General features: G+C 40.8%; 1 protein-coding gene across 4 annotated transcripts in view; it reads right to left on the bottom strand.

Moving 5' to 3' along the window:
* VCAN (versican) overlaps positions 1–19,274 on the bottom strand; it is a 125,823-nt gene extending 106,549 nt beyond the window's left edge. For 3 of the 4 annotated variants that reach the window (XM_004388838.2, XM_004388839.2, XM_023742785.1), the window contains exons 1-2: positions 5,875–5,944; positions 45–422 (exon numbers count right to left, since the gene is read on the bottom strand). In XM_004388838.2, coding sequence (XP_004388895.1) covers positions 45–422; positions 5,875–5,944 — 448 coding nt within the window. Of the gene's footprint in view, positions 1–44; positions 423–5,874; positions 5,951–19,038 lie in introns of those variants that run through there. The other variant, XM_023742784.1, reaches the window with a different exon arrangement.
* Between the last annotated feature and the right edge of the window lie 3,547 nt (positions 19,275–22,821).

The raw sequence follows: 22,821 nt of genomic DNA, 5'->3' as shown, positions 1-22,821 counted from the left end.
GGTATCCTGCTATACTACCTTCTTACAGATTCCGAAAGCCTTACCATCCACTGCCAACGACACGGTGTCTTGTGTGTCTTCAATCCCGTACATGACATCGCAGCGGTAAAGGCCCGCGTCACTTGCACGCAGCTTGACCATGGTAAGTGAGGCATCGCCCACGTCTTCCGGATGCGTAGGCACAGACACTCTCCCTTTGTAGCCCTGGCCAATCTTGATGTTTCCATTTTGGGCCACTAGAACCGTAGTCTCCTTTAAATCCTTTCCACTTTTGTCCACTTCAATCTTAGACCATTTGATTCGAAGAAATTCATTGGTTGTGTTGTAACTTGGTGGTAAGGTTGGCAGAGTTGAAAAATGACAAGGTAGGCTGACTTTTCCAGAGAGGGAGCCCTTAACAGGAGGATTTTTTTCCACTTTGACTAAGAGGAAAGAGAAAACACCAGATCGACAGTATTAAAAAGAAAAAAAAACAACAACAACTGAACGTATTAAATATGTGAATGGATAAGAAATTCTTACAGTGATTTGGTTTGTACTTTCAATGTGAAACAATGAGAATTATTTTACATACAGAGAATATCATTCAATAATGTTTTATAACAAAGACAGAGGTTAATAATGCTCCTTTTATGTACTGAAGTATGGCATCCATTTTAAAGCACATATTTGTAAGTGTTTAACATGAACAAAATATGTGGTAAAATAAGGCAAGCATAAAAAGGCAATCAAAGGCAAAAGGATAAAAAGTAGTTGAAAAGTAAAAAATTATGTCTACAGGTCAGAAGATGAAAAACATTTAACTCCCACATCATCTTAGAAGAAAGGAAAATAAATTTGAAGAAGGAAGTGAGAATTTTTTTAAAAAGCGCATCACTGGATTGGAGCTGGGATAAGTCTAATACTTAAAGGATTCATTCCCTTTGGTCCTGTGTTTGAACCAAAGGTTTTCATCATAATGGCAAATCCAGCTGCAATCACTTTGCAGTGAAACACTGCCTCTCGATTATCTCCTCAGGGGAAAGTTGGCTACTGTTCACCTAGCCCTTCTTAAATATTTATCTGCAGAATGTCTCTCTGTTTAAGCCTGTGAACTTTTAATGATCAAGAATACATTGACTACAATTCAGCCTCGCTACATGCAAAAGAAATGTTCTTTCACTCTTATAGAAATCCACCTCCCTGCCACAGGGGACTGATAATTGGGCTAAAAAAACATGTTGGTAATAAGAATATAAATTATTGTTACTGCACAAGCAAATCTCACTTCATGAAAATATGGTCTATGAGTTACTAGCAATCACTAGGTGGAGTGATATAATGATTTTTAACTTACAGAATGATGTATATCTAACACTTAGTGTGTGTTCTTGGCCAAAAGTATTGGTAACACACATCTCAATATGAACATGCATCTGAAATGATAAAGCTTCTACATAGACTCATGATTCAGTTGCAGATAAGTCATTTTGAAAACTGCAGGAAGATATTATAGAGATTATACTTAAAAAAATACTTTCTATTGTTAAAGATTGAAATTTAGCTTCAAAAAGACTGCCCTATAAAACCTTATATATAACACAAATAAATCTAAAATAATTAATACAGTATTATATATAGTGTATCTATAATAGAGATCGGAGCCCTGTTGGTGCAGTGATTAAGAGCTTGGCTGCTAACCAAAAGGTCAGCAATTCTAATCCACCAGCAGCTCCTCGGAAACCCTATGGGGCAGTTCTACTCTATTGTATAGAGTCACTATGAGTCGGAATCTACTAGATGGCAAAGGGTTTAATTTTGTTTTTTTTCGATAGAGATCGTTAATTATTTCAAACTTATAATGATCATTGCTATGAGATATTTTTTAAATCACTTTATTAATCAATATATAGCTTGTCCAAAAGTACTTAACAAGATTAAATAAATGTAAAATTTATATGCTGTGTATTAGCTGCCCTAAATTACTCTTCTAAAATGTTACTGAGACTATTAGCATTCTGGAATATAAGATCAGAGGAATAATTCCATTTTCAATGGCCACTTTGGCTGACAAAATAAATTTGTCTTACTTAAAACGTAACCTTAGAGTGACACTGGCTTATTCCCTCACTAAGGATGCTCCACCTAGAGAAAGTGACACTCAGGCTCATGCCTGGCCAGTGACAGAACGGATGTCTATTTACCATTAATTGAATAATCTTTTAGGTTTGGTATTGATTGGGTTCTTCCTCTATTCCTAAATTAAATATCATAAGAAGTCTTAGTTCCCTTTCAGAGTCTAACCAACCAGTTGCCATAGAGTCCATTCCAAATCATGGTGACTCCAGGTGTGTCAGAGTGTGTATCAGAGTAGAACTGTGCTGTATAGGGTCTTCAATGGCTGATGTATTGGAAGTAGATTGCCAGGCCTTTCTTCCGAGGTGCCTCTGGGTGGACTCAAACCTCTAACCTTTCAGTTAGCAGCCAACTGCTTTGACTGTTTGCACTATCCAGAGACTCCTCCAGAGTCTATACTCATCCTATTTCTATAATTCTTTCATTACTATCTGAACTAAAACCTTTTAGAAATTTCATGATTTTTAAAATAAGTTCAAAAAGTCCACAGGTGACTCCCTGAGGGTGACCCTTATTTGTTTCATATTTCTTCAGTTTGGACCCAGTTAAGGAGATGATGATAGCACAAAGATTATCTCGAATTTGGGAGGGTAAAGGGTGAGGATTCTGCAGGCTAAAACCTCTTCATTTACATTCATGCTGTGTTCTGTGAAATCCTTCCATCGTGCTTCCTGAAAAATTAGATGATTTTATTCACCACAAATAAAATACTGTTTTTTCATGGGGAATAAACAGTTTAGCCATCAACTTCAATTATGGTATAAAATATGAGATTCTTTATCATCTCCTTCAAAACAAGTATAAGGTAAATAACTTTTAATTCCTTAATATTTATTAGTAGATAATACTTTCTTTTCATAATTTTAGATGTGTTGGGGCAGACACAAGATCCAGCCCAATCTATCTAATAGGCAGATTTCTGAATTTTAGGGCACTGTTAAATAATTGCATGATTATAAAAAGATACATTGGAGCAAAATTATGTAAAAAAGTAAATTTCCCAAGGGCTATTTATTGGTCTAAATGTTTACAGATATAATAACATTAAAAGCTTTGGTTGTATAAACATGCATATTCATGTACAATCTAGTCTTAACAACAAGATTAACAAAAAGCTGTGTGGTCAGATCTTTTGTGTATGAAATCTTGGGTCTTAATGCATTGGGTAACAAGAACTAAGTTCACTAAATCTAAATATTTTATGAAAGAAATTTAGTAGTTCAGCAAATCATGTTTATAGGTTATGCTAAAAACAAAAACAAAAGAATTCTGCTACCTGCAGGAACTTGTTTGAAACTCTGACAATGCAAGTAATAAAAATGAATCCTAACAAAAACTCACTGTTCCCACCAGATGGTTTTGGTCTAAATGACTACAGGAAGAGAGAAAGATCTAAATAATGAATGATCAATTACCTCTCATTCTCAGTAAATTCTGCCAAGTAAGGATGAGTAAATTCCATTTGCACAATTTGACCAAACACACACACACACACACACACACACACACACACAGAAACCTTGGCCAAATAGATGTCAGATTGAGAACATGGGAATGTATCACTCTCTCAAATAGTAAATATCAATCTCATTCATTCAATGACTCGAGATTGTGCATGATTCCATTTCTTGCCACTAGAGGAATAGTCAAATAACTAGGTCAATGCTAGAGAATCACTGATTAGGACTGTTTGTCACCTGATATAATGGGAATTGTTGAAGCAAAAAGCTCTTCATGTGTTAGCATAAAGCCAGTAATCAGTATACAGTGTGTTCACTCATTTTAGTTATTGACCTCTTGAGTAGTTTGTAGAACAGAGAAAACCTTAAGATGAAGTATTTGTGGTGATTCCACAGATTACTACTGTGTATCCCACTCCCACTATGGACTCGGCAAATTTGTTTTGTGTGAATCTTAAATTTTCTACTTTGCCTCTAATGTGAAAAAATAAAATTCTTATGAAATTGGCCCAAAATTAATTATATCTCTTGATAGTAATCGTGAATTTACGAAGGACTTGATTCTTGGAGTAAGGTATAATACAGTGATTAAGGGCATGGACCATGGAGCCCCACTGCCTGGGTTAACTCCTGGCTCCATCACTAGCTTGCTGTGTGATCCTGCACATTAACTATGTCTCCAAGTCTCTTTGTGCTACAGTAACCTCATCTGCAAACTGGGGATAATGAAAGTATCTGCCTCATTGGAAAGTTACGATTATATAAATTAACTACGTAATATACTTAGAACAGGGCCTGGCACATAGAAATTACTCAATATTTTTAGTTATTATTAGTACTTTAAAATACTGTCAAGGAACTACCACGTAAGTAATCCACCCCACCCCACCCCCGCCATTGTGTTTTTGTGAGTTGTTTCTTTGTTTTAAGTGGAAAGTTTAAATTTTGTTTAAAGTGGAAGGGTAACTGCCCTGTCCTTCAAGGTGCTCCTATTACTTTCTCTGTAATTCCCCTTCCGTTACTGTCCACCCAAACCAACTCTTCTCTCCATATCTTCTTTCTATGCCCTCCCTCACTGAATGCTGTTGTCCTTTCCTCTCTGTGACCTTCACCAGTACTTAACTTTCTAAAGATATTCAAGAAGACAGCTCCTAGGCTGTTAACAGATCTGTTGAGCCTATACTCTGATAGCCATCTAGGTTACTCAAGGAGACATTCATTTATTTGTTCATTTATTTATTGCTTCACTTATTCACTCAACACATAAAATAATTAAGTGCTGAAAATGTGTCAGGCACTCTGCTAGAAGGTGAAAGACAGGCCTCTCCCCAACTCAGCCTATTCTCTGGCTTGTTCATTTGCTTACTTGTTTATTGCCTGTCTCCTATAACTAGAAGATTAAGTTTAATGAAAATTAGGACACTGTCTGACTTGTCCACAGTGGTATCCCCAAATACCCACAACACTGCCTGGCACATAGAAGGTACACAAAAAAATGTTGCTAATGGGTGGATAAATGGACGGATGGATGGATGGATGGATGGATGAGTGGAGGGATGGATGGAAGGAAATAAATAAGGAAAGAAAGACAGAAAGAAAGAAAAGCCTGTGCATGAAACTGCAAATTGTTTTAGAACATCTGAAGCATAGGCTGAGTGTGGGGAAGAAGTGGAAGCTCAGTGTAGAGAAGTATACTAGGCAGAAGCCAGATCACTAAAACTCGCTATTGTTTACCTCAAGTTCTTTACTATAGCTCCTTTGAATATATTAAATAATAAAATTGGAATCACAGAACCCTCATTAGGTGGATACAAAATTTAAAGCTAAGGAAACCAATACATATGCACTTGTCTAATTACTTTAAAAAGAGAAAGAGAGAAATGGGGCAAAAACTTGCTTGTCAGCCTTCTCTTTATCTTCTTGACTCTTTTCAAACTCTATACTCTTACATGTTTAATGATTGTATTTTTTATAGAAAAATCTTTAAGTAGTACTGAAGAAGATGGGTTTTAAGAATATTCCCCATGTCAGATGTGAGCCTCTGCCCACAGTTTTAAAGTACTCTGGGAAGTTACTGAAAGTCCACTTGCTTTTTTAGCATGCTGTTCATTATTTTCTTTTGATTTATTTATTTAAAACTACTATTTTCAGCCAAATAATATTGTTAGCTGGAAATTTTCAGCATTGAATAGACCAAAAATTAATCTTTTATTCGCAGTGATTCCATATTGCCATTCCATTTCCCAGTACTCAGCTTTTGAATTTCAAATAGCACCAACGAAAACGTTACCACACTCACCTTTATGCAGTGCACGGGTTGCTACAAAGATAGAGCACATCCATAAGATGCTTTTTATATTTATCAACATCTTGTCCTAGAAATAAAGAAAAATGCAAAGCAAGTCATAAGCATTCAGGTTGGTGACAAGCCATAAATCACATGCTATTTATTAGTGCATTGTATGTAATAAAAGTACAAAAAGCAGCTTCTCTTGGATTGTAAAAATAGGAGGGAACATGTAATAGGAGAAATTGTTTCAACACTTTAATTATTAGTTTGAATCTCACCCAATGCAGTAGTTACCAAAATCATTCCAGAACTCAATTTGGGGACATATAACAATGTGGATAGGTGGGACAGCTACAGCTGAGTAGGCAGTAGGAAGAATAATACAGACCACAACCTAAGTAACTAGAGGCTAGGATCTGGCCCAAAGAGGGAGGGTGACCACAAAGTCTATTTAGAAACAGGAAGCTTGTCATGGATGGAACAAGAGAAGATGGGGAAGCAATGGAGAGAGATGTTGAGAGGAATGAACTTGTATCAAATGTAAAGAGGAACCCGTTGGTGTTTCATGTACATGGTATAAAAACAGAGGATAAGGACCTCAGCAGGCTTTTTAAAGCACAGACTCAATATAGTTTCTAGGTGGCGGAACAAACAAAATAAATGTGTTATAAGGAGTTGTTAATTACAGAAGAGACCAATGCTTGCCATGAGTTTTTTAAAGCAGTTCCAGCAATTCTAAAACCTCAGGGGTAAAGAATGAAAGAAAACACCCTGTACTGAAAGTCAAGAAACCCTGGCCTTGGCTTTGCTATTAACTTATTATGTGACTTTAAGCAAGGCATTTAGCAATCTGAGTCTCAGAATGGCCCCCTTCAACTCAAATTTCTAAGAAGATATGATTATGAGGAGGATAAATACCAGTGTTGGAGACCATCTAGAAGTCAAAGAACCAGTCTCAGAGGAACTTGAGAAGATTATTTGTTCTCCACAGTTGTGCCTTCTCAGCTACATTTAGAACCATTTCATAACAGCCATTGTTGGTTGGCTACCCAGTAGCCATTCCTCTTTCTCCTTCTGAATAAAACTGATTCCATTCCAATATCTTACCTCTTCACATGGCCACATGTTTTAGAAGAGAGTGGGTTCAACCCAACCACAAGGGGATGATCCTGATTATCCTAAGTTAATTACAGTAGTCTCATTCCCTTTGCCAGTGACATGTTTCTGAATGAGCAGGTGATGCAATTTTGGCCAATGAGATGTGAGGTATCTCTGCTTGGTTGCCCCTGGGAAAGGTATATTCATCATAAGAAGAATGGGAGAGATGGTTGTTTTTCTTCACTGGACATGATAGCATATTTCTCCTGAAACTTTTGTAGCCATCTTGCATACATGAGTGTATGAGATAGCCTCTGTCAACAAAGCTGAGAATCAGGAAGGACAGGGCTTAAGTCCTCAAAAGTTAGACCTACAGTGGGCCCTACCTTTTGACTTATTTTTATATGAAATGATAGATCAGTTTTTGTTTAAGCCTAATTAAATTGGGACTTTTTGTTACTGCTGTTGAAAGCATCCTGACACATACTATAATTGGTACCCTGAATAACTTCCTTACACCTTCCTTAGAAACGTCTAAATTCTGTGTTATTTAGGAAACGTAGATTGAAAAAAAAAAAGAATCCAAGTCTAATTTGTGCTCAAGTCCAGTTTCATAGTATATGACAGCTATGCTTTTTTCCTTAATATTCTTCTGCATTTGATTTCTTTATTTTATATATCTAAAAAGATGTTAGAACAAAACAAAGTTATAAAATTCTTTAATTCTAGATATTTTCTGAAGGAACTTTTTATAACCTAATACATTATATATGACATTTTTCACCTAGAGGCCATTGGACAACCCACAATGGAAAGTATATAGTTGATAACCCTAAGTTAACCTTGATAACTATGTTTATTATTTACCAAATCATTACTGGTATTTGCTAATAGACTTTGTTAAACACTAACTGGGAAATTCCAAGCAGTTCTGCATTTCTTAGTTTCTAATAAGATACCATAGCAAGCAGAAAATATTCACCTACATCTTAATGCTATTAAAATATTTCAAGGAAAGAAAAAAAAGATCACTTTCACGTACTCTCTATTTTAAAGTTTCTAAGCAAAATGAAAGTTTAGACTGTATCATAAAATACTGTTAAAGGAAACGTATTTCATGAATATTAACTGAATCCAAATAAGAAACCTTTCTTTCATTGTACTTATAAACAATAATTTCCTATTTTCCTTTAAGAAAAATTGTTCTCAGTTTTGTTTGTTTGTTTTTTTTTTTTTTTTTGGTTTGTTTGTTGTTGTTATCGTTTTTCAGGAAACCTTTAAAGCATAATATTGAAAGTCTGGGCGGTACTGTCAAATGGCCCTGAATTCAAGTTAATTCAAGTTCTGCATCCTCCGCTTACAGTCTGTGACTCTGGTAAGTAACTAACTCTCCCTAAACACATTTTCTGTAGCTATTTAATAGTGAAAATTAGTACTTAATCATTGGTGTTTTTGTGAGAACTAATAAAAATAATGTATATAAAGTACAGCTCAGTGTCAAAATGTGTTCAATACTCAATATTTATTGTTAAAATTACTAATTCAGGATTTCTACAGATCTTCTCTTTCTGGTTTTGTATCACTAATAGTAAAAGCAAAAGTATTTGAAACTCTTGGATCTGAAAATCAAAACCTGGGCTACCACCCCAGTAGCAGTGTGCAACTTATACTGACAATGAATTGTCCTGTAACTTGTTCCTATGTCCTCTGAATCATTAATTTTGAACATATTTTCTCTCTTCTATAAAACAGTAGGCTTCTGGAAGGCCGAGCTTGTCTCTTATTCAATTTACTAATCCCACAGTGTTTGCACAGTGTCAGGTCCAGCGTACACTCCTGAGGAATGTCTGCAGACTAAATGAATAACCAATGCCTCCATGTGCTATTCAGAAATGCACTTTGAAGTGGAAGTGCCAACAGTCATTTGTGAATATGGGCCTGTAGGCTAATTAACACTTGCAGCACATTTTAATTAATCCTGTGGAATATTTAACATGACTCCATACCATAAAAAAAAAACCAAAAACCAAAAACCCAAACCCATTGCCTTTGAGTAGATTCCAATTCATAGCGACCCTATAGGAAGCAGACTGTCACATCTTTCTCCTGCAGAGCAGCTGGCGGGTTCAAACCGCCGACTTTTTGGTTCACAGCTGAGCGCTTTAACCACTGCACCACCAGGGATCCACTATGACTCCATAGTATCTGATATTTGCCGATAGCTAGAGTGTCAGATCACTTAACAAAACCAGAGGAGAAAGTATGATTCTTACGGGGAATCCTAACCTTCTACCAAGACTCAAAAGTCTAACTCTTTGAGCCATACATGATCTTTATAACAGTGTTGTTTTTTTTTTTTTTTAACGGAGGGAGGAAATGGTACCTCATTTATACAGGCATAACACATATACTCATCATAGCCCCTAAAGCTTATCTAGAGAAGGAAGTCAGTGCACTGAAAATACAAACGAGAGATCAGTCCTGTTTTAAATACACTTGCATAAACATGTTTGAATAAGTTACCAAGATTTAAAAATTGGAAAAGTTCACAATAAATCCCAGATCGCTGACTCTCATCAAAAATCAGATCTGGCAATGCTAGATCCATATCCCAGCAGTAAGTCATCAGTGTTAACCAAGCAGCGAGTCTCTGTTTGGCCCTGTGCCCTCCAGGCCATCACTGCCCCACTTAGCCTCTCATCCATTTCCACTCTGTATCTGGTCCCTATAGACACCTGAGTCTGCAACCCTTGAATTAAAGATGGTTTGTCCTTGGGCGTCACAAAAGACTAAGCACTAGGCTACTAACTGAAAGGCTGGGGTATAGAATCCACCCAGAAACACTTGAGAAGAAAGTCCTGGCAGTCTACTTCCAAAAGACCACAGCCATTGAAAACCCTATGGAGCGTAGTTCTACTCTGACACACATGGAGTCTTCATGATTTGGAATAGATTTGACGACAATTGGTTTTGTTGGGTTTTTGTTTGTTTTTTAATATATCCCCTCAGTAAATATCTCAAGAAGCCCTGGTGCACAATGGTTAAGTGCTCAGCTGCTAGCCAAAATGTTGGCAGTTCAAACCTACTCAGCAGCATTGTGAGAGAAAGACATGGAGATCTGTTGCTGTAAAGATTACAGCCTAGAAAACCCAATGGGGCAGTTCTACTTTGTCATATAGGTCACTATGAGTCGAAATCGACTCAACAGCACCTAACAACAACAACAGTCAGTATCGCAGAGTGCTTTTACTGCCTTTAGCTGCTATAGAGCTATATTTCTACCTCTTCATCCTCAGAGCCCATGGGCTTTCATTCCATTTCTCTAATTTCCTCAAGCTATGCCCACGCCCTTGATTGTTAGGGAATGCTATTTGCCTTCTTTGTTTGATCTTACTAAATGAGAAACTTCCTAAAGCCTCTAGCTTTGTTTTCAGCACCACTCTCCCATTTCAACCCCCCCGTTTCTATTTTTCTGCTCTTCCATTTCTGTCTTGTAAGCACAGTCTGTTAGTGATAACAAGTCTGTCTCCATGGAAAGACCTGAGAGATAGGAGAGCCAGTGCCTATATTTAGCCCTCTATTCCAGTGAAGTCAATGAGGAGAAAATCATTGAACAATCAAGGTACAATTGACTGAGACTGTTCAATTGTCTGGGAGACACAAGAGACAAGGTCAACACAGTGCTGAATTCTTATCCATGAGAAACGACTGAGAGAGGATAAGGGCCATGCCAGGGATGAGTTGCCTCAGAGCAGGCGAGAGCCAAGTTTCTATTAAACAGATATTTAATATTCACCCCTCGATCCTGGAGAAGCCTAGCTAAGCAAGGGTGACTTAAGGACAAAGACACAGTGGTTTTGTCTTCCAGTCATTCTGCTAATTAGTTACCCTGGACAACCAATTGTCTAGGATACCTCAGCCACAAAATGGATGTACTAAACATTGGCTATCATATTGCTCCTGGGCTCTTTCTCACAGGAGGAATAGCTGTAATGAAGAAAGAAATCTCATGTTTTAGGCATGAAATTGAATGAATTTACTCCACATGTGTATTGGCCTCAAATGAATTTATCGCTAATCTGCAGCTGGATGCCTGAACCTGGCCTTGACTAAGCTTTTTCACGTTGTTGCACTTAGCATTGCTCTGTCCTCTGCCTGGTGAACCCCTGTTCCTAATTCCTCATGACCCTGTATAAAACAGTCCGCGTTCTCTATTCCCAATACCATGGTTTATTTTCCTCGAGGCACACATCACTATTTTATATATTTATTTAAGAATTGTCTTTCTCCATTCTCTAGATATAAGCTCCCACAGAACAGGGTCTTTGATGTTTCATTTATTGCTGTATCATTGCCCAGGAGACTCAGTAAATATTTGCTGAATGAATGAATGAACGAATATATGCTCATTTTTTACATAATTTGATGTATATTATATATACTGTTTGACACATTACTTTTTTCACTTAAATACAACATATATTGGAGAATGTTTTAAATCAGAAAATACTGTTTTTCTACATTATGTTTAAGAACTAAATAGTGTTCCATCATATAAATGTACCATTTTTTACTTAACCAGTTCTCAACTAATGAGCCCCTAGGGTGTGTCCAATTTTTTGCTATTACAAACAATGCTGCAATGGACATCCTTGTCCATTTGTCCTGGGTGACATTTGTACCAACATCTATATGACAAATTCCTAGAAGTGGAGTTGGCTCAAAAAACAAAAACAAAAAAACCTGTTGCTGTCGAGTTGATTCCGACTCATAGCGACCCTATAGGACAGAGGAGAAGTGCCCTGTAGGGTTTCCAACGAGCACTTGGTTTATGCGAACTGCCAGCCGTTTGGTTAGCAGCCGAACTCTTCACCACCATGCCACCAGGGTTTCCTGGGTCAAAAGGTAGATGCATTTTGTTGTCGTTGTTGTTAATTTTGATAGCTATCACTAAATTACTTTCTAAAGATGGACTTATTTACATTCCCACAATAGTATATGAGAGACCCAGTTTTTCTACAACCTGACCAACGTAAACTTTCATCAAACTCTTTTACCTTTTTTTGGCCTGATTTTTTTAAAATTGGTGCAGCATATCACTGGTGTTTTAATTACTATTTCTTTCATTATGAATGAGCTGAGCAACTTTTCATTTGATTAGAAAACATTTATCTTTCTCCTCCTGAGACTCCCTGTACATAATCTTTGCTCATTTTTCTGATAGATTTTGGTCTTTTATTTATTTTGAAAAGTTCTTGGTATGTCAAAAGAGTTAGCAATTTGTCTCTTGTATGCTTCAGATATTTTCCAAATGTGTTGTTTTGTTAGTTAGATGTATCATTTTTTTTAATATGGCTTGTGGAGTTTGTTTTGCTTTGAACAGATTTTTCTACTCCTAGTTTTTTTAAAAATAAAATCCCATGATTTCTTCTAGTCGTTTTATTTAAAAAATTTTAATTTTTACATTTCGTACTTGATCCATCTTAGATTTACTTTGGAATTCTGAGTGGTGCCAACATTTAAAGCACTCAGCTGCTAGCTAAAAGGTTGAAAGTTGGAGTCCATCCAGAGGTTCCTCAGAAGAAAGCCCTGGCAATCATCCATTGAAAACCCTATGCAGCACAGTTCTACCTCTGACAAACAAGGTCATCATGAGTCAGAATTGACTTTATGACAACTGTTAGTTAAATTTAGTTTAGGGTGAGACATGAGGTAGAGATTGATTCTTATTTTGGGAGGACCAATCGATTGCTACAAAATTGTTTATTGAATAATCCTCCTTTTCCACTGAGTTCCCATGTCCATTTGAGTCTATTTCTGGACTCTGTCTTCTGTTCATTAAAACTACACAATTCTTAAAATAATATGACTCATTTTCTATTTTAGAAGGAAATACATGGTTAGGGTAATGCTGTTATTATCAAAATTACAGAATTTGATCAATATGAGTCCCTTGGACATAATATATTAACACCCCTTATTTGCAGAGTTTTCCATTTTGTCAAAGCCCTTACACAGGTATTCATCCTTTTAATCTTTATAATCCATTTAATAGGTTAGGACACTAAAGGTCCAGAAATTCTGTCTTAACCTAGTTTTCTCAGCTGGTGAGTGCAACCCAAACCTTCTAATTGCATGTCAGTGCTCATTACGCTACACCACAGGTAATATCTAACTCAGCAATTTAATAACAAAAAGACTATAGTTTACTACATGTTGTATATGTGTTTATTATAAACTATGTAATCTCGTTTTTATAGACATAAACACCTCTTAAAATCCTTAGAAGAATTAGGTAAGATGTATATAGTTACAGAAATAGGTGTAAATTTAAATCTTTCTTGTGGTTAGCTGCTGTGGAGTCAGCCCTCGACTCGTGGCAACCCTGTGTACAACTAAACAAGACACAACCCGGTCCTGTGCCATCCCATGATAGGTTGTGGATGGGACAGTTATGATCCATAAAGTTTTCATTGACTGATTTTCAGAAATAGATCACCAGGCCTTTTTTCTTAGTTCATCTTAGTCTGGAAGCTCCACTGAAACCAGTTTAACATCATAGCAACACGCAGTTTACCACTAACAGACAGGTGGTGGCTACACGAGGTGCGTTGGCCGGGATTCCAACTAGGGTCTCCTGCGTGGTAAGTGAGAATTCTACCATTGCACCACCATTGTAGATAATGCATTTATACCTTTTTTGAGGCATTGGTGGTTCAGCGGTAGAACTCTCACCTTCAGTGCAGGAGACCCGGGTTCAATTCTCAGCCAATGTACCTCAAGTGCAGCCACCACCTGCCTGTTGGTGGTCGGTTGCGTGTTGCTACGATGTTGAAACAGTTTTAGTGGAGCTTCCAAACTAAGATAGACTAAGAAGAAAGGTCGGTGATCTACATTCATTCAGTTGTGCGTGGGGTAGCCAAGTTAGGGGGCTGACTCCACGGTAGCTAATAATAACAACACAGATAATAGACCTATCCAGAGGAATTTCAGGAAATCTAACTCTCAAACACATTAAACAAAGATTCTTTGCACTGACCACTGAAATACTGGCACATTCAGTGTAAGAGTTTACTAGCGTCTAAAAACCCTGGACTAATATATATATATATGTGTGTGTGTGTGTGTGTGTGTGTGTGTGAGCATATAAATATATATATAAAATTTATCAAGTCTAGGCTCCAGGAGGAAACTGGCAAAAATTCACTAACCAAAGTAGAGATTGGCCAAGACAAAGAGGTGTAGCAAGGGGGTGGCCCACAGAGGGGAGCATTTGCCCTGAGCTCAAGTCCAAAGGGACACCAGATGAGGCACGGAATGACATTCTGAGGTGCCACAAATATGAAAGGTGCCTGACTGAGGCAGCCGGACAAGAGGCGGGCAGGTGTTTGTATTCACGAGTTGCTGCTATTAATGTCTATTCATCTTGAAATTGGGGTGGCAGGGCACAATTTAGAGACTGACCCTGGGTGTTCTTATCCTTGCTAGGCCCCTGCCAACACATCTATCTCTACTCCCCCTTGTTCTGATTCCAAATCAGAGAGCGTGCAGGCCTCGTGTTTTCTGGTAAGGTGCGGATCTATGTAACAATCAGCATGTTTTCTTAGACCAGAGCCAGTAACCCCTAACAATGCGTTTTTGTCAGTCCTAACTGATTTCGCTAAGTAGGTGGTGAAATAATGGCCCACTACAGTCATTCATTCTTCTCTTCAAAAGAACCATGTGTCTTGAGAAATTCTGCTCTGTTACAGGACAATATCCAATTTTAAATACAGTATCTAGTGCTGTTTGTCCATGAATAAGGTCAACAACAATAGTTAAACTCCACTAGGAAAGGTTAGATTAGCTATATGACTGTAGAGACAGCGTTGGTTGGTCTTTGTGCCCTGAAAACCTCCGATGCTCAGTTAGTGTCAGATAGTGACCAATCATTAACCACAAAGAATTTAAGCACAATAATGTGAAAAAGAGAGAACAATGGATTTATCTTTAACATAATCATATTCAGCCTTGAGTTAGCTTTTTAGGCCAAAACCAAAGTTAGATCATTTACAAGTATGCAGATATAGGTATCTGAGAATGTCAGGTATTCCACTCCCATTTGTAAGCAGAGAGAAAAACAAAGAAACCTATGCATGTAGATATATATAAATCTAGGGAGATTCTTTTCAAACTTCCATTTTAAAAAGCAGAAAATACAAGTTAGAAAGTACTTTTCATTGTTCTTAAGCTACCAAGGGAAAAAAACCAAACTCTGAACTCTTTCATAAATCCTAAATGATTGTCTTAAATCTCATCCCTCTTCCCAGCATCCACAAGATTAAGTACTGTGGAGTTCCTGCTGGAGGAAGTAATTGCTCAATCACTTTGGAATCCACTGGAACCATTTGGAGTATTAGTCAGGACAGGCACATACATACAATTGTAAAGTATTCCTTTCTTTATTTAAAGTCAGAATTAGAAGTCAGACTCTTTAAGCCCTTTTTCTTAGTATGCTGCTCTTACATCCCCAAGTTAGATATTACCCAAACCGGTGAGAGATTTTATCTCAGAAAACTAATTGTTGTTTTCATTGGTACCTTCATGATAGTTTTATATTAAACTCACTACATCCTATTTTAGGACTTTATATGAATATTTTCAAGATGGAGTTTGGCAAAATTGCCAAGCAGTAAACTGAGAATTTAGTACTTAAAATAATTTAGGTCACAGTTTTAGAAGGAGAGAAACAGAAGGGGAAAAGGGATTAGATACCAGAATTTGAGATGATCTCGGAGATCATTAAAACTCTTTTGCAAAGATGAACCGACCACGTGGACACTTCTGAAATACAGCTTTAAGTGGCAGAGTCCATCCCCAGGCCACTCGTTCAGTCATTTCATAAATATGTATAGAGCTCCTACTATGGGCCGGGCCCACGCTAAGGCTCCCTGTGCACAAGATCTCTGAGTCTCGGCAATCTCTTCATTTTTGCCCGGCTGGAGTTTTATCAGTCCTGTCAAATGGCATTCGTTTACCAATTCTAGACGAACTCCTTATAGCAGTCTGGAAAGTCATTAGTCCTGTATTTGAATAAAAATGGTCTTTGGACCGACCTGAATGTATTTTAAGTCAGTATATGCAGCACCGGATAAACCCTTGTCTCAGTTTTCGGCTTGGAGTCAATTCTATACCCCTCTTACAACCCCCAAGCAGCAGGAAAAAACCTTAAATACTCTTTTAGTAAGAGCGCTTTAGCGCCGTCTGGATGAAAGCCGAGCTCACACCAGCCGCAGCCCGCTGCCTAAGCGTCGGGTGCACCGCCGCTGGGCTCTCACCGCAAAGTGGGAGCTCCGTCTCGCCCCGCCCCGGCCCCGCCCCGGCCCCGCCCCGGCCGGGTCCCGCGGAAGAAGCAAAGCCCCGCCCCCACTGGATTCTGAGGGTGGAGACCCGGGAGGCTCCCTGCCAGCCTGCAGGCTGCGCGGACAGCCTGTGCGACCGTACAGCTGTCTGGGAGCCCAGGAAGTCACACCCGTCTCGGGCCGGGAGATAAAACCCCAGCCCACGTGGCGGTGGCTGGTGAACTCCTGCGCTGCGGGGAGCGCCCGGCGCCGTTCGTCCTCCGACGCGGGCTGAGCGGGTCCGGGAGCAGCCCCTAGTCCCAGCCTCTCTATGCCAGGCTAGACCATCTCCGCTCAATCTATTTCCTTCCCTCCCCTCCCATCCCAGCACGCCACTCCAGTCGCATTTGTTATCGTTAATGGAATTAAAAGAGAATCTTAAAATGAGCCGCGAAATTCAGACCAAAACTTGGAAACGAACCCTTCCGGTCAGCTCCCGGCTGTTAGTGTGCAACTGCCCCCATCTGTTCCTTTCTTCTTCAAGTTCCCCCACTATCCCTTTTCTTCCTTTCCCTTCCCTTCTTTTTCAGCCTGGTGCTCTTTTTCTCCCCAATATCCACGTTCGACGTGTGTCTTGAAGTTTAAGGTTTGGACTGGGGTCTCTCGTTTGAAGAGTCCTGGGCCCTAGCATTGGGCTCATATGGTCATAAGCCTTCGTAAAACTTGCAAAAGGAAGGCATTTTATAGTACCTTTCTCAAAGACGCCCAAGATTGTATATGCGTCAGGCCCCACAAAACCCGGATCCGCCCCTGGCCATGTGTTCATCAAACTGCAGCCTCCTCCTCAAAGAGCCGGGCAGATTCCAGCTGACCCTGGAGAAGGCGCCTCTGCACTTCGTACAGACAATGTCTCCTTTCCAGATCCTCCAAACCCCTAGACTTGCGTTGCAGATTCTGGAGTGGAAAATTTAGGGCTCTTCATCCTTGAATATAAGGTTGTGAAGGAGAACGCCCTCATTTGGGGTACTCGTTTTTTCCACCTGTCCTGGATTTCTCCAGCAGGGGGCGCCCACACCCGCCACAAAAGTCCCTATTCCTAGACATCTGGGTTCTGCAAGCGCGAAGCGCGGAACTGGGGGCAGATCCGAAGGAACGTACCGCCTCCCTCCTCCCCTCCCAGCCGGCGTCCGCGGACAGAGGAGGCAGGGATTTCACACCAGCCATTCATTTGTCAGTCGTGGGGGAGGGGATGCCGGTGAGAAAGAGACGGAGGCAGAGAAGATGGAGACAGAGAGAGAGAGACAAAGATGAGAAACGGGAGACAGACAGTGAGATTGCCTTTCTGCCTGCGGGTGTGCGCGCGGCGGGGCAGCTTTCCAGGCGCCGCATGGATTTATCCCCCCTCCCGCAGCATCTCCCGGGGACATGCAGGACTTGCTAGGGGCGCAGCTGGATCCGAAAACACATAGTTTGGGCTATGACACTATTTTTCTCCCCGCTCTCCGCTGCCTAACACGTTGATCGCTCCATACGCTGTGACACAGAGAACGAGCCGGGACAACCCGAACGCCCCCGGTTCGCACGCACCAGGGATGTCGCCCTGCAGCGTCCTCGCCTCCGCAGGGCGGAGGACAGCTCTAGCCGAGGGCGTCCCCCGGGGCTCCCGGCACACTCTCTCCGCGGCCGCAGGACTCGCCAGCAAAGTTGCTCAACTCCTGCAGGGAGCTGGGAGGGGGTGGGGAGATGGAAGGAAACGGAGGATTGCTGCGGCCGGGGCGAGAGAGCTGGTCCCAGAGACCCCCTGATTCGGGTCCAGCCACCTTTGTCTAGAGAGCGCTCTAGGCCCTAGTTTGCTCTTTAAGACGGGAGCGACGGAGCTCTCCAGGGTGAGAAAAAAAGAAAAAAAAAATCTTGCACATCCCTGCTAGTTCGGGGCAAGCTTTTCCCGCCTAGGCGCCTCCCAGACCTCCGCGGCGCTCCAGCAACCCCATCCCCATCCCCAGCTCCTTCTTTGCCCGCCCCTACGCACCACGAGCTGGACAAAAGAACCCAGGGCACTAGGAGAGAGCCGTGACAGCCCCGGAGTTGCCAAAGAGACTGGCTGGGGACTTTGCATCTTCCCCAGCCGGACCTCCCTCCAAACTGCCTGTGGGCAGAGGGGGCCAAGTCCGCGCAGGTCCCGGGCTGCTCGGGCACCAGGTCGCACTGTCAGGGGCTGCTTCGGGGCTGCCCCGGGGAGCGGCTTTCCAGGAACGCGGGGCACTGACCACACACAGGGGGCCGGAAAACCAAGTGGCCTGCACCAAGGCGGCGTCAAGGACTTGTATGTATGCAAGTCTCAGGAGTGTCCATTCAAACTTTTGCCTCGAGCAGGTTAACAAAAAAAAATATCAAGGTATCGGGGGTCCCTCCCTCCTTTCCTGCTCAAGACTCCACGGCTTTCCTAGGGTTTCTCTACAGTTCTCTTCCCTCCCTTCCCCCAATTCTGGTAGTCTTTCAACCACCACCCCACTCCGGGCTTCTTTTGTCTGGATCTTTTTCAGCACCACGGTCCCTCTGTATTCCTCTCTCCAAACGTTCTTTTGAAAAGTTACCTGCATTTTTACGTGCACACATTTTTCTTAACTTAGCCTTACAGCCAGTTCCATTTGCCTTAGATAAAGCTTTCTACCAATTGCAATGTACTTCTTTTTCACTAAGCTAGCGTTTTTTTCTGTAAGTTTTTTTAAAGGGGAAACAAAAGAAACGTGATTACCTTGAAAGGCGGCTTATTGCAGAGTGTAGGGGAAAATTTCGCTGCAGCGCTGCGCGAATGGGCCCGGCGTTGTCGGGGTGGGTCACATGGGAAGCGCGGTCGCCTGGGGAAGGGTGCGGAGGGTGCGGGACCGTGCGGGAGGATGCGGGGCTGACCGCAGATTCCGGTCCCAGCGCTTGTCCACAGCACCTAACGTTCGCGGCTGTTGCGCCCGCCTGCCCGGAGCTCTTCCCCGGAAAGGCTCAGGGTAGCTCGCCTGCAAGTTCAAATGCGGGTTGTGACACCCATCATCATTATATCACTGTACCGTCAGCGCCGAGGAGGAGACTCAGCGAAGAGGAGGAGGAGGAAGAGGAGGAGGGTTCATTCACAGGCTCCTGAAGTGCTCCAGAGCTTCAGCCACTCTTAAGAGCCCAGGCTTGGAAAGCAGGCGGAGGGGCGGAAAGGGAGCTCCCCGCGCCTGTGGTAGGGACCGCCTGTTTCCCTCCCCAGGCACTCCCACCTCTCCGCGTTTCTTCCTGACAAGAAGTACCAATCGGCTTGGGGACAGCAGCGCTCCCCATTCAGCGACTCAGTAACTTCGCGCTGTGCGCTAGGAAACCACTGCCCCCCTACCCCCTCCCATCCCCTCTTCCCCGCCCCCACCGCTGCCAGTTCTGGGTTAAGGGAAAGGAGCCCCCAGGCTCTCTTGGGGCAGGCAAGCACTAGACAATTGAGTGCGGTCAGTGCTTCTTGGGAGCAAACAAAACTCTTAAAATCAGCAAAGAACTTGGTTACAGCGTGTTTACACGGCCACAGAGCTTGCCTGTCCCATCTGCGGGAAGTGTCAGGCTCACCGCTCCTGCCAACCTGAAAGGAGAGCGCTGAGAAACAGATCCTTCTGCAACGTTGGGAGACAGTGTAGGAATTCCCCACTGCCTTCCCCGGGAACTGCCCAATGGGGAGCCCAGCGTCATATCGCAATCTACAAAGACCCTGGGTAATAAAGGGCTGGACAGGAAATTCCCCCAAGCAAACCCCTTGTCGATTCAAGGAGGACCCTCTTGCTCTGCCACAGACCTACATCTCTGCACATAAGTCTAGATTCTACTTTCTCCGTTTTTCCTTTCCCTCAGTATTTTCAAAGTGTCCCTCATGGCAGAATATTTAATTTGTTTTTCTTTTTGGGTAGCAAAGACTCCTTTTTTATCAATCATCTTCTATGTTGTCAGGAAATGGGACCGTAATCTTTCATGCGTTTATGCGATTTTTTTTCAAGCCAGGCATACCTCACTGTGTAAACAACATCAACACATGGAAGAGTCCTCTGCATTATGTTACAAGAGATTCCCAATAGGGCCTTACAGAGAAAAGGGTCAACAAGTTGACACAAAGGATTTCTGCCCTTTAGAAAACAGAGATTTTGGATTTTCCTTTTCTTTGAAGTCAAGTATGAGTTTATTCAATGGGAACAAAATAAGCCTAAGGTGCAAGTCTATGTAACAGTGTATGTACATGTAATGTAATACTGGAATGAGTGGCAAACTCTTGTTTTTACACAAATAATGGAAGTATCCTCATAATTCGTCTCTATGAAGGTGCTACTTAGAAAATTATACCAAACACAGTACCTCAGCACAGAGGTGATTAAAGAAGAAAGTCAGTATACACTCTGAATTTTTTTGACTATGTTGGTTTAAACTCATACTTAAGCTTTTAGTAACTCAGACTTCTGTTCAGGCACATTTACAATATGTTTCATTTGTAAGTTTCTTTTTCAAGTTGTATATTCTGCATGATCTCTGATTTTAAATGATTAACAGGAAGGAGGTCTATCAGGAGAATTTCAAATCTCAAAATGTGCATCTTTCATTTGTTTTTTTGTTTTGGTTTGTTTTTATTGGCTCACTACAGTGAGTCACATAACTATTAGTTATAAGATTAATTAATGAATTATTCATTTATTCTCATAGTGATTTATTTATTCCTAGACAATTATTATACTACCATTCCTAACATTGAAGTTCTCTACCATTAAATGTTTAGAATAGCAGAGTCATAGAACAGAGTAGGACCTCAATCTTCACATTTCACAGATAAGCAAACTAAGGCTGAGAAACAGACTTTCCTAAAGTCATGCGATTAATAGCAGAGGTGTTATCAGAACACAGCTCTTGATTCCTGGTAGAGTTGTCTTTTAAGTGATTCTCCAAAGCAACTTTATAATTAAGATTTCATTCAGAAAGGGAGAAAAATGAAATAAAATTAATTTTTATTGAACTTCATGCATTGTGGTATTATGGTAGACCTTTCTCTGAAATACTTCAAGGTCAAAAACCCATTGCCAGTAAGTCGATTCCCACTCATAGCAACCCTAAAGGACAGAGTAGAACTGCCCAGTAGGGTTTCCAAGGCTGTAATCTTTACGGAAGCAGGCTTCCACATCTTTCCTCCCTGGAGCAGCTGGTGTGTTTGTACCACTGACCTTTCAGTTAGCAGCAGGCGCTTTAACCAGGGCTCCTTTACTTCAAGGTAACTCATTAACCCGTTGCCGTTGAGTCTATTCCAACTCGTAAAGACCCTATAGGACAGGGTAGAACTGCCCCATAGGTTTTCTAAGGAGCGACTGGTGAATTCAAACTGTGGACCTTTTGGTTAGCAGCTCTTAACCACTGAGCCACCAGGGCTCCTACTTCAAGGTAGGTATTATTATTCTCATTCCTAAACTTGAGTAAAGCTGGTTAGGAATTTAAGTGACTTGCCCAAGGCCATTTTGTAAGTGTCAGACCTGCCTGTCTGAAAAGCTTACCATTACCCCGCTCTCCCTTCATATTACAATTAAGTAAAGCATTTCTGTAAAGAAAAACTAAAGCACAAACAAGCAACTGAATAGCAGGTCTCTTTGCTAAATGTTGAATGAATTTCCAATGTGCAATTAATATCCATTTTCAAGGAAATGTTAATAGTTAATATTCATTATAAATAATGCCATCTGTACATGATGGAACATAATGGAAAGTTATGGGTCAGATACTCCTAACATTTTAAGATGTTATCCTTTATTTTGCCAATTGTGTTTCTCTAACCCTCTAACATTTATAGTTCCCTACAATGTTCATAGACATTACAACCTTTACCAAATAGTTCTTTAGGGCAAGGGCACTTCCTCAGGCAGACTTAACTAGTCAGAACATGGACAGTGTTGAAAAACTGTACATTGCATGCCTTTACTTTGGCTCTTAACATTATTATTTGGAAAATTAAAGACTTCTTCAAGGCTATCAAATAACTAAAATGAAATGATATCTCTGAATGTCTGCTTTTTTTTGTCTAAGGCAAATTTTCCCCTCTAGCTATCTAAAACAGAGAGAGAGAAAAAAAGGAAAACCAAGTATGTTCAGGAGTAGAGGGTCAGCAAAACAAAGGAAGATCCTCAATGAGACGGATTGACACAGTGGCTGCAACAACGGGCCAACAATTTTGAGGATGGCACAGGACCAGGCAGTGTTTCCCTCTGTTGTACATGGGGTCGCTACGAGTCAGAACCAACTCTATGGCTCCTAACAACGACAACATATTCAGGACAGTCTATAGCTATATTATTTCTATGTAACTGTCCTCACAGACTGTCTCTCTTTCTCTCCCTCCCTCCATCCCTGCCTTCCTTCTTTCCCTCCTTTCTTCCTTCCTTTTATCAAGAGAAAAGAATGAGACAGCAGTTATTTCTGATTCTCCCATGTCTGACAAAACTATCTGAAGTTTTTGAATAGAAAAATACATGTTCTGAGCTTTTATAACTATAAC

The sequence above is a fragment of the Trichechus manatus genome, unplaced genomic scaffold (assembly GCF_000243295.1).
Source record: "Trichechus manatus latirostris isolate Lorelei unplaced genomic scaffold, TriManLat1.0 scaffold00217, whole genome shotgun sequence".
Taxonomy (NCBI): domain Eukaryota; kingdom Metazoa; phylum Chordata; class Mammalia; order Sirenia; family Trichechidae; genus Trichechus; species Trichechus manatus.
This window is presented reverse-complemented; position numbering and strand designations above follow the sequence as displayed.